General features: G+C 60.1%; 2 protein-coding genes across 3 annotated transcripts in view; one reads left to right on the top strand and one right to left on the bottom strand.

The window, feature by feature from the left end:
• The window catches only part of EEF1AKMT4 (EEF1A lysine methyltransferase 4), a 30,910-nt gene extending 26,574 nt beyond the window's left edge, over positions 1 to 4,336 (bottom strand). Inside the window, exon 1 of the mRNA XM_084639149.1 lies at positions 3,858 to 4,336. Within this exon, the coding sequence (XP_084495275.1) occupies positions 3,858 to 4,086 (229 nt within the window). The 5' untranslated portion in view covers positions 4,087 to 4,336. The remainder of the gene's footprint in view (positions 1 to 3,857) is intronic.
• Positions 4,337 to 4,448: 112 nt separating this feature from the next.
• On the top strand, positions 4,449 to 12,368 carry ALG3 (ALG3 alpha-1,3- mannosyltransferase). Of its 2 annotated transcripts, XM_084639145.1 has the most exons (9): positions 4,989 to 5,254; positions 6,633 to 6,732; positions 6,943 to 7,090; positions 7,440 to 7,600; positions 8,791 to 8,911; positions 9,490 to 9,695; positions 10,077 to 10,154; positions 10,516 to 10,659; positions 11,944 to 12,368. In XM_084639145.1, the coding sequence occupies exons 1-9, from the start codon at positions 5,062 to 5,064 to the stop codon at positions 12,113 to 12,115; spliced, it is 1,323 nt and encodes a 440-aa protein (XP_084495271.1). In that variant the 5' UTR covers positions 4,989 to 5,061; the 3' UTR covers positions 12,116 to 12,368. The 2 variants fall into 2 exon arrangements, with proteins under 2 accessions (XP_084495270.1, XP_084495271.1); XM_084639144.1 differs by lacking the exon at positions 6,633 to 6,732 and having other exon boundaries at positions 4,449 to 5,254.
• Positions 12,369 to 12,774: the final 406 nt, after the last annotated feature.

Genomic DNA, 12,774 nt, shown 5'->3' with positions numbered 1-12,774 from the left:
AATGGAGAGAGGTAAACAGTGGTGTCCCTCAGGGGTCTGTACTGGGCCCAGTCCTATTCAACGTATTCATAAATGATCTCGAAAAAGGGTAAACAGTGAGGTAGCAAAATTTGCAGATGACACAAAACTACTCAAGATTGTTAAGTCCCAGGCAGACTGTGAAGAGCTACAAAAGGATCTCTCAAAACTGGGTGACTGGGCAACAAAATGGCAGATGAAATTCAGTGTTGATAAATGCAAAGTAATGCACATTGGAAAACAATCCCAACTATACCTATAAAATGATGGGGTCTAAAGTAGCTGTTACCACTCAAGAGAGATCTTGGAGTCATTGTGGATAGTTCTCTGAAAACATCCCCTCAGTGTGCAGCGGCAGTCAAAAAAGCGAACAGAATGTTGGGAATCATTAAGAAAGGGATAGATAAGACAGAAAACATCGTATTGCCCCTATATAAATCCATGGTACACTCACATCTTGAATACCGTGGGCAGATGTGGTCGCCCCATCTCAAAAAAGATACTGGAACAAGTTCAGAAAACGGCAACAAAAATTATTAGGGGTATGGAACGGCTGCCGTAAGAGGAGAGATTAATAAGACTGGGACTTTTCAGCTTGGAAAAGAGACAACTAAGGGGATATGATAGAGGTCTATAAAACCATGACTGGTGTGGAGAAAGTAAATAAGGAAGTATTATTTACTCCTTCTCCTAACACAAGAACTAGGGGTCACCCAACAAAATTAATAGGCAGCGGGTTTAAAACAAAAGGAAGTATTTTTCCACACAATGCACAGTCAACCTGTGGAACTCTTTGCCAGAGGATGTTGTGAAGGCCAAGACTATAACAGGGCTCAAAAAATAACTAGATAAGTTCATGGAGGATAGGTCCCTCAGTGGCCATCAGGCAGGAATGGTGTCCTTAGCCTCTGTTTGCCAAAAGCTGGGAATGGGCAACAGGGGACGGATCACTTGATGATCACCTGCTCTGTTCATTCCCTCTGTGGCACCTGGCATTGACCACTGTCGGAAGACAGAACACTGGGCTAGATGGACCTTTGGTCTGACTCAGTACGGCTGTTCTTATGTTCCTGGTGGTAGAATCTGATTATGTTGATATTTTGGATGTAACCAATGCCAAGTGGCCTTTGGACTAATAAAGGAATGCTTGTGTGGAAACTGAGTCATTGTAAAACCTTAATAAACTTACCAGGGTGTCAGGGTTCCTTCCCCACTCTGAACTCTGGGGTACAGATGTGGGGAACTGCATGAAAGGCCCCCTAAGCTTATTTTTACCAGCTTAGGTTAAAAACTTCCCCAAGGCACAAATCCTTCCTTGTCCTTGGATGGGTACTGCTGCCACCACCAAGTGAGTTAAACAAAGATTCAGGAAAAGGACCACTTGGAGTCCTATTCCCCCAAAATACTCCCCTAAGCCTATTCACCCCCTTTCCTGGGGAGGCTTGAGAATAATATCCTAACCAATTGGTTACAAAATTATCCAAGACCCAAAACCCTGGGTCTTGGAACAATGGAAAAATCAGTCAGGTTCTTAAAAAGAACGATTTTATTTAAAGAGAAAACGGTAAAAGAATCACCTCCGCAAACTTAGGCTGGTAGTTAACCTTACAGAGTAGCAGAAAATACAAAGAGCACAGAGGAACCCCCTCTAGCCTTAAAAAGAAAAGGAGTACTTGTGGCACCTTAGAGTCTAAAATTTATTTGAGCATAAGCTTTTGTGAACTACAGCTCACTTCATCGGATGCATTCAGTGGAAAATACGGGGGGAGATTTTATATATACACACAGGGAACATGAAACAATGGGTGTTACCATACACACTGAAATGAGAGTGATCAGGTAAGGTGAGCTATTACCAGCAGGAGAGAAAAAAAACTTTTTGTAGTGATAATCAAGGTGGATTATAATTTTGCAGATACAGACTAACACGGCTGCTACTCTGAAACCCCTCTAGCCTTAGTTTCAAAGTTACAACAAAACAGGGATAAACCTCCCTCTAGCAAAGGGAAAATTCACAGGTTGAGAAAACAAAGGTAAACTAATACGCCACCCCCGACTGTTACTTACAAATTTGAACTATGAGGGACTTGCTCAGGAAGATTTGGAGAACATGGATTGGCGTCGGGTCCTTCTTAGTCCCAAGAGCAAACACCCACAGAAAATAAAGACCCCAAAACAAAACCTCTTCCCCCCCCCCCCCACCAGATTTGAAAGTATCTTTTGTCCCCATTGGTTCCTTTGGTCAGGTGCCAACCAGGTTACTTGAGCTTCTTAACCCCTTACAGGTAAGGAGGAATTTAGGCTACCCCCTATGGTTATGACCCAGGGAAATTTCCAACAGGTTGCAGTGTGGTCAGCTGTCAGCAGCTAACCAGACTGGGAGGCACATTTGAGTCAGTAGGGGGCACTCTCCTCTCCAGGAGAGTGCAGACCCCACTATGCCTCCTCACCAAGTTCACTACAACCCCCCTCAGAAGCAGCCAGTTACTCCCCCAGACAGAGGGAAAGACAGATCCATGTTCTCCCCTGTCTGTCCTGCAGCACTCAGCCCCAGAAAGGCCACGTTCAAGGACCACCGATTCAAAGAGACCTTCTCACACAGCCCAGGCCGAGGTCACCTGACACAGCCCAGGCCTTCCCCACAGCCGCTGGGACGTAATCCAGATGAAACCAGCCATTGATCTTGTTCCCCCAGGCCAGGTGTGCAACTGCCTCCCATTGCTAACACCAGCAGCTGCTCACTCGCCAGTACCTTCCCCTTCCGCACCTGGAAGTGCCCAGCCCAGGGTGGAGATGTGCGTGGGATAAAGGGACGATTCTCTGCTCAGGCTCCCCCCACAATCCCAGCACCACTGGATTTCTCTCCTACAATGATCAGCAATGAAACAGTTAACAACATGAACACTTGATGCGTCATTAGGCTCCAGAGATAACAATCCTGGACATGAGAGGAGGCAGGTCAGGGGTCTCAGAGCTTTCCTTCCTAACTGCCAGCAGGCTCAGGTAGACGAGGCTATGCCAGTACCAGGTTCTCAAGGCTACTTCCCAGGAAGATAGGTCTAACTTCACGTGGCTGAGCTCACTGGGGCCTCTAGGCACTACCTCAGTGTAGAGGGGTCACTACCGCAACCGGCTCCATCCCAGCCCTGTCACTCGGCATCAGGTGTAGGATCACACCGGCTAGCATGTCACCACTGTCCTCTTCTGGCCGCACTGCGTCTGCCCCAACTACACCAGTCCAGCTCCTCAGCCAGGGGGCCCCGGGACAGGCCAGAGCCCAGCATGGTTAAAACATGCTTCAGTCTCATGGCACAGGCATGTCTGAGCCATGTGTTATCCACATCTCCGAGTCACTGGGCCCTGCACAGTCCAAGGGGTGCAGCACTACCCAGGGACATGGCTCAGTCCCATCCGCCTTACGGAGCTAGTCCCAGGTCCCCCACTGAGGGAGCGTCTCCTAGGGCAGACCAGTCCCCCCAGGCTCCCGGGAGGCTGCAGCTCTCTCAGGGCGCAAGCCCTGACGTTACCGCAACTCCGGGGGGCACCCTTCGCAGAGAAGAAAGGCACCATCAGTGTTTTGTTTATGGAGGACCTACAATACACCGAAAGCGCGGGGGTGGGGTGGGGGGGAAGGTATCTTAGTGCCGGGCAGTGGAAATACGTGTCATCCCGCGCGGGGACCCCCAGCACAAACCCACCCCCAAGATCCAGCCCCGCAGAGGAAAACGGGGACAGAGGCCGGGGTGCCCCTAACCCAGCCCCAGGCGCCGGTCCGCGGGAGGGAGGTGTAAGCCCCGATGAGGCTGAGGGGTAGCCCCGGGGGGGGGGGGTTCACTCACCCAGCACCAGGATCCGGTCCCCCGGGCGCAGCTCCGCCTCCAGCTGCTGGCGGAAGCAGGATAAGCCCCCAAACCACTCAGCCGCAGTAGCCCCCGCCTGGCGGTACCGCGAATCCCAGAAGCGCCGGTCCCGGTACCGGAGGTTAGAGTCCGGCAGCCAGGGAAGATCCAGGCTCCCGGAGCCAGGGGCGCGGCGGCGGCGGCGGCGGCTATCTGAGGGCGGGGCCATCGATCAGGGGGCGTGGCCGATCTGCAGCTGGTCGCCGAAACCGAACCTGCCGCCTCCCACGTGTATCCCCCCAAAAACGTGGCACTTCCGGGCCGGGTTTGGTGCAACGCTGAAAACACTCCGTCCGGAAACCAACCCCCTCCTATCCGTCCCCGCCGGCAGGCCGAGCCCGTGGGAGGGGACCCTGTGGCCAGCTCCCAGGGGACGGAAAGAGGAGGGGATGTTGCCTCCTGGGGACCCCCTTCCTCCTGGGGACCCCCACCACTCCGTGCTGCCCCCACCACGCCCTGCGTCCTCACCCCTGTGTTACCACCCCCCGGCCCTTCTGTCACCCCCATGCACGACATAGCCCACCCCCTGGACGCCGGGGTCAGGGGCACCGCTTAATCATGGTACGTTTAGGCCCACAGGTACCAGGACCGTAGCCCAGAATGCAGCCCCTCGGGGGCAGGGGTGGGGCAGGACACTTGTTGATCCAGCGACCCCGCCCCACACACACACAGCAGTGAAATGCAGCCGCCTCTGGGCCGAGGTGCGTCAGCTGCTTCCCCAGACCCTGCCCACCAGGGCTGCAAGGGAAGATGATTCCTGTGTTCCCAACACCAGCCACTGGGGACTCAGGGAGCCTTGCTTGGTCGGGACATTTAAAGACGCGGCAAACAGCTGCGCTAGCCCCAGCGCTCTCACCAGCAGGCCACGCTGCCCTCCCACAGCCCGGTGTCCCCCGATCTGTGTCCCCCGCCCCGCCAGCTTTGCCTCTCTCCGGCCAGCCCCAGGCAACACGTGGCTGGGTCCAGGGCAAGCTCCTGACATGGCCCCATCGCAGCCCGGCAGGCAGATCCCGTCCCCCGTTTTCCTCGGGCCTGGGCGACCGGCCGCCCTGGGAGGGCTGCGTGTTTCCTCCCGAAGTGGGGGAGCCCTTAGCCGGTGACACCGGGGCCAGGAGTCGGCCGCCTGGCCCGCGCAGTGCGGGCGATGGCTCCCGCTCCCGGCTCGGGGCCGCGGCGGAAAGGGGCGGCGGGGCCGGGCTCGCTGCGCCAGAGCCTGCGGCGAGCCTGGCAGGAGAAGCACCGGGTGCTCCTGGCGCCCCAGTACACGGGGCTGGTGGCCGCCTGGCTCTGCCTGGCGGAGGTGGGGGTTACGCACTGGGTCATTCGCAGGGTGGCATGTGAGTGGCCTGGCGCATTTCCTACGGGGCGGCGAGGCGGGCTGGGCCGGCCCGGGACAGGCCCCGAACCTGGGACCCAGGGCTGGGCTAGCAGGGGGCTGCGGGTCGGGAGTGAGGGGCATTGGCAGAGCTGGGAGTGGGGAGCCCAGGGCTGGGCTAGCAGGGGGCTGCGGGTCGGGAGTGAGGGGCATTGGCAGAGCTGGGAGTGGGGAGCCCAGGGCTGGCACCAGGGGGCTGCGGGTTGGGAGTGAGGGGCTCCGGCAGAGCTGGGAGTGGGGAGCCCAGGGCTGGTACCAGGGGGCTGCGGGTCGGGAGTGAGGGGCTCCGGCAGAGCTGGGTGTGGGGAGCCCAGGGCTGGCACCAGGGGGCTGCGGGTCGGGAGTGAGGGGCTCCGGCAGAGCTGGGTGTGGGGAGCGCAGGGCTGGGATGGCAGGGGGCTGCGGGTCGGGAGTGAGGGGCTCCGGCAGATTTGGGTGTGGGGAGCCCAGGGCTGGGCTAGCAGGGGGCTGCGGGTTGGGAGTGAGGGACTCCGGCAGAGCTGGGTGTGGGGAGCCCAGGGCTGGCACCAGGAGGCTGCGGGTCGGGAGTGAGGGGCTCCGGCAGAGCTGGGTGTGGGGAGCCCAGGGCTGGGCTAGCAGGGGGCTGCGGGTTGGGAGGGAGGGTCTCCGGCAGAGCTGGGTGTGGGGAGCGCAGGGCTGGGATGGCAGGGGGCTGCGGGTCGGGAGTGAGGGGCTCCGGCAGATTTGGGTGTGGGGAGCCCAGGGCTGGGCTAGCAGGGGGCTGCGGGTCGGGAGTGAGGGTCTCCGGCAGAGCTGGGTGTGGGGAGTCCAGGGCTGGGGGAGCAGGGGGCTGCGGGTTGGGAGTGAGGGGCTCCGGCAGATTTGGGTGTGGGGAGTCCAGGGCTGGGGGAGCAGGGGGCTGCGGGTTGGGAGTGAGGGGCATTGGCAGAGCTGGGGTGGGGGAACCTCGAGGCTGCTGTGGGCTAGTTTTTCACTGTTAATTCAAATTCAAGCTTCTGACCCTCCATGTCCCGCCCCGCCCCCCAGCTCCTCTCACTCGCTCCCCACCTTCTTTCTCAGCTTTGTCTCCTCCCATTTGCCCCTTCACAGTTAATTCACTGGAACAGCCCCCTGTCCAGCTCCCCGCCTGGCCCTCCCTGTGATCTCTCCTTACTTTACCCCGTAGTGCCAGTCTCCAGCTCTGTGCCTGGCTGCTCCTCTGGTGTTACCGAGTTGGGAAGTCCCATGGGGCAAGGACCTGGCTTGGTGCCCATCTCCCACCCCGTAGGGTTGGGAAATGACCATGTTTTTTTAGCCCCCTCCTAGCAGCTGTCTGTGTGGAGACGCTGCTGAGTGTGAGCCGCGTGCTCTCCCCACAGACACAGAGATCGACTGGAAAGCCTACATGGATGAGGTGGAGGGAGTCGTTAACGGGACCTTCGATTACACCCAGCTGAAGGGAGATACCGGGCCCCTGGTGTGAGTACAGGAAGGGCTGGGAGGGAGCTGGGGACTTGGGGGACCAATCCTGGGGGCCGGGGCTTCCTGCTGGCTAAGGAAGGGAAGTGTGTGTCTAAGAGGTGGATAGGGCCTGTCTCTTTTGGGAGGGGGCTGTCCATTGGCCAGGTCCCCTTCCCTCCTGCAGTGGCCCAGACTGCCCCGGCCCCTCACTCCCGTCTCTCTCTGTAGTTACCCCGCCGGGTTTGTTTACATCTTCCTGGGTCTCTACTACATCACCAGCCGCGGCACCAACATCCGTCTGGCGCAGTATCTCTTCGCCGCGCTCTATCTCGTGACGCTGCTGCTTGTCTTCCGCATCTACAGCCGGACCAGAAAGGTGAGACGCTACTTGTAGCCACCCGGCCAGGGCCAAAGCCCCCTGGGGCTCAAGGGAGCAATCACAACTCCAGCTTCCGAGCACATCCGCCCTGTGCGGGGCTGCGGGTCGGGAGTGAGGGGCATTGGCAGAGATGGGGGAGCCCAGGGCTGGGATAACAGGGGTTGCAGGCTGGGACTGAGGGGCACTGGCAGAGATGTGGGGGATCCTAGGACTGGAATAGCAGGGGGCTGTGGGTTGGGACTGAGGGGCATTGGCAGTGCTGGGATACCAGGGGGTGGTGGCTCAGGACTGACGAGTATCGGGGGCCTGGGACTGCAGTGATGGCAGCCCCTGTCTCTGCTCGTAGGTCCCCCCCTATGTTTTCTTCTTCATGTGCTGCGCCTCCTACCGCATCCACTCCATCTACATCCTGCGACTCTTTAACGACCCCGTCGCCATGGCCATCCTCTTCCTTGCAGTCAACCTCTTCCTGGAAGAGCGCTGGTCCTGGGGCTGCTGCTTCTTCAGGTGCGTCCCCCCTAAACCACAAGGCCTGAGCCTCTGGACCCCTTCCTTTGGCTGGGGAGTGTCGGATTCTCTTGGGTTGTTCTGGGTCAGGACTGACCCCTCCCTGCTCCAGAACACGAGGCCTCTGGGGCTGAGGAGCGCAGCGAGTCCACGCTAGGGGTGGTCGCTGCTCCCAGGAGCTCTCGGTCACAGATAGAGCTCTGGGAAGGGGAACGAGCCCAGGTGACTTCTGCGCAGATCAGCAGGATTGACTCCAGCAGCATGACAGAGGTTGGGCTCTAAGCGTCCATCTACCCTGCAGCTAGATACCCATGTCTGGCCCAAGTCAGGTGGCAGCGTGGATGTGCCCTCAGGGGGACTGAGACATGGGTAGGGCAGGGTCCCTCAAGTCCGCTGTGCACAGGAATTAGCATTGGGAGCCTTAGCAGAGCAGAGGGGATGAGGAGGGGCAACGCCAAGCAGATGAGGGAGGAGCAGGAGCAGAGCTTGGGTGGCTGTGATGTTGGAGGAGGAGCCAGTGGAGGGATCCCCTACTGGGAGTGACCTGATCAAACCCCTGGGCCAGGACAAGGCCTCTCGGGGCAGGACTTTGTGCAGGCTGGAGGGAGGGTGGGGGGGGGCATTTGGGAGGCCAGAGAGGAGGAGGCAGCAGTGGCCCATTCAGGACATTTGGCTGTGGGGATGGAGAGGAAAGAACGGATGTTGGAGATGCTGAGCATGGAGAAGCAGCAGGATTTGGAAACAGCCCAGATGCATAAGCCATGGGCGAGGGCAGAATCGGACACAACCCCACATGCCCCCGACAGCACCTGTCTGAGCCAGTCGAGCTGCGATTGGCCGGATCCCCATGCCCCTGACAGCACCCAACTGAGCCGCTCGGCCTGCGTTTTCGGGGACGCCGCATCTAACCCCTCAGCCCGCATCCTCTGACAGGGACAGTTCGTTCCCCTGGCTCCGCTCCCCTCAGGATGGGCAGCTGCCGGTCTCCTCTCACCGTCTGTCTTGTCATTTCATCCAGGGCCCTCCCCCACCAGCCTCAGCACCATTACAGCGCTGGAACAGGGTCCGCTAGGTCTGTGGGGGCCTGCAGTCAGGATCGGGGCCGTTCTGCGCAGGGTCAGGGCCAGGGAGGGGTGGCACCCCGCAGGCAGGGCCCTGGTGAGCCGGAGTGACTCTCTCTCTCCCCTCAGCCTGGCCGTGTCGGTGAAGATGAACGTCCTGCTCTTCGCTCCAGGGCTCCTCTTCCTGCTTCTCTGGCGCTTCGGCCCCCTGGGCACCATCCCCAAGCTCTCCATCTGTGCGCTGCTGCAGGTAACCCACCCCGTGGGCCTGGCCCAGCCCAGGCGAACGCTGGGGCCCTGCATAGCTGAGGCGAGCTGCGTGGCCAGCCTGGTCTGTGGGTCTCTGATGCCTCCTGCATGGATGCACCTGACTCTGCCAGGCTGATCCCAAGAGGCCCAGCACCCAGAGACGCACGGGGCAAATCAGGACAGTGGATGGGTGGGTAGAGAGGGAGCCTGGGGCAAAGACCATCCCCACCCAGAGCCCCCTCACAAACTCGCACTTAGTATCCCCAGCTGTTCAGTGTCCCCCCAGCCAAGGAGCCTGGGGGCCCAAATTCACACAGGACATGACCGGAGCAGCAAGCAGGAGAACACAGTGTTTGCTTCTTCCTGCAGCTCTGCCAATGTCCCTGCTCCCCCCACACCTCTGCCAATGCCCCTCAACCCCGACCCACAGACCCTTGCTATCCCAGCCCTGGGCTTTCCCCATTCAGCTCTGCTGATGCCCATCAGTCCCGACCCCCAGCACTTAGGGGTGTCTGGCGAGGTACCTAGGACAGTCCTGGCTGGGGAGCTGCTCTCATGGTTTGGGGATCTCACTTGCAGGTGGTCCTGGGGCTGCCCTTCCTGCTGGAGAACCCTGTTGGGTACGTGACCCGCTCTTTCGACCTGGGCCGCCAGTTCCTTTTCAAGTGGACGGTGAACTGGCGGTTCCTGCCAGAGGAGGTTTTCCAGCATCGGGCCTTCCACCTGGCACTTCTCGCAGCCCACCTGGGCGCCCTGGGACTCTTTGCACTGCATCGGTGGCACAGGTGAGACCCCAGCATGGAACGGGGCGCTGGGTACAGAGCAGCTGATCCCTGAGGTTTCCCTGCAGCCCCTACACTGCCAGGTGGTTTGGAGAGGAGGCTGAGGCAGCCCACCCCCACAGATCCCTGCCTGGCCGGGCTACCGGGAGCATAGCGTTAAATAGCTTCCATTGCACTGGGGCTATGGAGTTTGGGGGGAAGCGGGGGAAGGGAGAACTTTAGTCCATTTTTGGGGCCTTCCCTATTCAGACCTGGGCCCCCGGCTCTATGAAGCCATTGCTGGCTGTATAGTCTCAGAGGGGCCAGTTCATGGCCCGGGGGGTCTGCAGCCTCTCTGCCGGGATTGGGCTTGAAGGGTCCTGTGCTCGTCCTTCTTCCCTGCAGGTCTGAGGGGAGTCTCTTGTCACTGCTGAAGGATCCAGCAGAGAGGAAGAGTCCGCCCCAGCCCCTGACAGCCAACCATATCCTTACACTGGAGCTGGCGATGGAGGCTAGGGCAGGGCAGCCCTGGCCGGCCAGGGAGTGCTTGAAGGCCATGGGCTTGAGGAGGCCTCGGTGCAAGCATCTCCAGGCTCCCAGCCATGCGGCGCTGGGGAGACCCAGGCGTCCTGGGGCCTCCCAGTCCCACAGCCCGGAGCGGCGTGGCTGTTTGGGAGCTTCCCCCACACTGGGTTAGGAGGGGGGACGCAGCCACTCCCTGTGCAGCCTTGTGGCTCTGGGATTCTGTCACATGCTGGGAGCCCCACCCTGGGCTGGGAGGTTGGGATGGGAAGACAGTAGCCCTGGAGCCAGCAGCTCCGTTCCTCCTTAACGGCAGCGCACAGGTCGTCTTCGTTCTCTTCACCTCCAACTTCATCGGCGTTTGCTGCAGCCGGTCCCTGCACTATCAGTTCTACGTGTGGTATTTCCACACCCTGCCCTACCTGCTGTGGTGCACCCCTGCCGGGAAGCTCAGCCACCTGCTGAGGTACGTGCCTGGGAGGGGAGTGGGGTCGACCTACCTTTGTGCCTCAGTGTGCTGTCCCCAGCTCCTGGGAATCCCTCCCGCTGCTGGTACTGCACAGGGCAGGCCCTGGCCTTCAGTGGTGCCATAAACTTGAGCAAATGAGGGGCTGTGTGGGTTCCTCCCGGGTAATTATGCACATCGCAACTCTGCTTGATTCGTCATCTCTGCTGAGGAAAGGGCCAGGGCCAGGATCGCAGGGGCTGTGGGTCAGGAGTGAGGGGTAGCGGCAGATCTGTGTGATGGGGAGCCCAGGGCTGGGATAGCAGGGGGCTGTGGGTCAGGAGTGAGGGGTAGCGGCAGATCCGTATGACAGGGGGAGCCCAGGGCTGGGATAGTGGGGGCTGTGGGTCGGGAGTGAGGGGTATTGGCCGATCTGTGTGATGGGGAGCCCAGGGCTGGGATAGCAGGGGGCTGTGGGTCAGGAGTGAGGGGTAGCGGCAGATCCGTATGACAGGGGGAGCCCAGGGCTGGGATAGTGGGGGCTGTGGGTCAGGAGTGAGGAGTATCGGCAGATCTGTGTGATGGGGAACCCAGGGCTGGGATAGCAGGGGGCTGTGGGTCAGGAGTGAGGGGTAGCGGCAGATCCGTATGACAGGGGGAGCCCAGGGCTGGGATAGTGGGGGCTGTGGGTCGGGAGTGAGGGGTATTGGCCGATCTGTGTGATGGGGAGCCCAGGGCTGGGATAGCAGGGGGCTGTGGGTCAGGAGTGAGGGGTAGCGGCAGATCCGTATGACAGGGGGAGCCCAGGGCTGGGATAGTGGGGGCTGTGGGTCGGGAGTGAGGGGTATTGGCCGATCTGTGTGATGGGGAGCCCAGGGCTGGGATAGTGGGGGCTGCGGGTTGGGAGTGAGGGGTATTGGCCGATCTGTGTGATGGGGAGCCCAGGGCTGGGGTTGCGGGGGGCTGTGGGTTGGGAGTGAGGGATATCAGCAGATCTGTGTGACGGGGAGCCCAGGGCTGGGATAGTGAGGGGTAGCAGCAGATCTGTATGACAGGGGGAGCCCAGGGCTGGGATAACTGAGCGCTGTGGGTCAGGAGTGAGGGGTATTGGCCGATCTGTGTGACGGGGAGCCCAGGGCTGGGATAGCGGGGGGCTGTGGGTTGGGAGTGAGGGGTATTGGCCGATCTGCGTGACGGGGAGCCCCCCAGGGCTGGGATAGCAGGGTGAGGAGCTGAAGGCTGTTCTCCCTCCTGTGGGGGAGGGACCTGACTCCCCAGCGCTGACCCAGTTCTCTCCCATTGCAGGGTGCTAATCCTGGGCCTCATCGAGCTCTCCTGGAACACGTACCCCTCCACACTTTGCAGCTCAGCTTTCCTGCACGTGTGTCACGGGATGATCCTGCTGCAGCTCTGGTACGGCACCACTGCCCCCCTGGAGCCACAGAAAACGACCCCCTCCCTGAAAAAGACACAGTGAGACCGTGGGCAGCTGGATGATGGGACCTGCAGCCCCTCCCCCTGGGAGCTGGAACTGGATATTCTGCCTGGGCGGGACGATGCCCTGGGCTGGTAGCCCTGGCTGCTGAATTTCCAGGCTGTTCTGCAGGTGCCGCTCAGCTGGTGGCACTGCCTGTCCTACCCGGTGGCTGAGTGGAGCAGGCCCCCCCTGGGGACACCTCTTACGTGGGATTTCCTCAATAAACGTGGCAATGTCCCGTGGGCTCTCCTGACCCCGGCCTGCAGTCTGGCCCTGGCCTGCAGTGATCAGTCTGGCCCCTGCTGCTGTTGGGGCAGAGGCACCATTTCACAGGACGGAGCAGCTGCCCTGCTGTTTGGGGGGAGTGGGGTATAATGGCTAGAGCAGTGGCTTGGGATCCAGGACTCCTGGGTTCCATTCTCAGCCCTGAGTGGGAGTATGGGTAGAGCAGGGGGCTGGGTGGCAGAGGGCAGCTCTGGGAGGTAGGACTCTTGGCTTCTATGTGCTCCCAGGGGCAAGTCCCTGAGGGGTACCTGCAAAGACACCCGTTTCAGGGAACAATGTGGCTGGCCTTCGAGGTGCTTAAAACTCGGTCAGTCTTAAGAGGAGATGGGACCACACGTGGGGATAAGCATCACCCCCCACCCGGTGCTCCAGCC

The sequence above is a fragment of the Lepidochelys olivacea genome (genome assembly GCF_965140295.1).
Source record: "Lepidochelys olivacea isolate rLepOli2 genome assembly, chromosome: 9".
Classification (NCBI taxonomy): domain Eukaryota; kingdom Metazoa; phylum Chordata; order Testudines; family Cheloniidae; genus Lepidochelys; species Lepidochelys olivacea.
This window is presented reverse-complemented; position numbering and strand designations above follow the sequence as displayed.

Coding starts and splice junctions, on each gene's coding strand:
- ALG3 (XM_084639144.1), top strand. CDS start 4,668: ATGATTCCTGTGTTCCCAACACCAGCCACTGGGGACTCAGGGAGCCTT. Junction 5,255..6,942: donor GGTCATTCGCAGGGTGGCAT/GTGAGTGGCCTG, acceptor CTCTCTCTGTAG/TTACCCCGCCGGGTTTGTTT. Junction 10,660..11,943: donor AAGCTCAGCCACCTGCTGAG/GTACGTGCCTGG, acceptor CTCCCATTGCAG/GGTGCTAATCCTGGGCCTCA.